Here is a 379-nt window from a genome sequence, read left to right as displayed (position 1 = left end):
CGGCGGCGGCAGCCACGAGTGGCAATAGCAACAACGCCAAGGTTGAAAAGGCATCAACGCGCGGCAGCGGTGCAGGTACAGGGGGCAAGTCCCGCGGGGCGGCGGAGGTGGAGGAGGCGCGGCGGTTTGTGTGGCGGCAGCGCGTGCGTGCGTTACGGCACGCCGACTACATGCGCATTGAGACGCTGCACTACCTGAAGCTCGTGGCCACGGCCATCCCGCGCCTGCGACTGGTGTGGCGTGGCGAGGACTTCTGCGGCTGGGAGGGCGTCACCTGCACCGCGTTGCGCTACCCGATTGAGGCGCTTGTCGACATGCCCGCCGTCCTGCCGAAGCGGCCGGCGCGTGACAGCGGTGTGTCACGCAGCGGCGTCGATGG

General features: G+C 69.1%; 1 protein-coding gene across 1 annotated transcript; it reads left to right on the top strand.

The window, feature by feature from the left end:
- Nucleotides 1-379, top strand: DQ04_26961000 (hypothetical protein; the record flags this gene model as incomplete). The annotated part of the gene is made up of 1 exon (XM_009318355.1): nt 1-379. A coding segment is annotated over one exon (379 nt), but the record flags the coding sequence as incomplete, so codon positions are not given.

This window comes from Trypanosoma grayi, assembly GCF_000691245.1.
Source record: "Trypanosoma grayi strain ANR4 Tgr_2696_V1, whole genome shotgun sequence".
In the NCBI taxonomy this organism is placed as follows: domain Eukaryota; phylum Euglenozoa; class Kinetoplastea; order Trypanosomatida; family Trypanosomatidae; genus Trypanosoma; species Trypanosoma grayi.
Note: the sequence above shows the minus strand (reverse complement) of the source record. Positions and strands in the feature narration are given on the sequence as shown.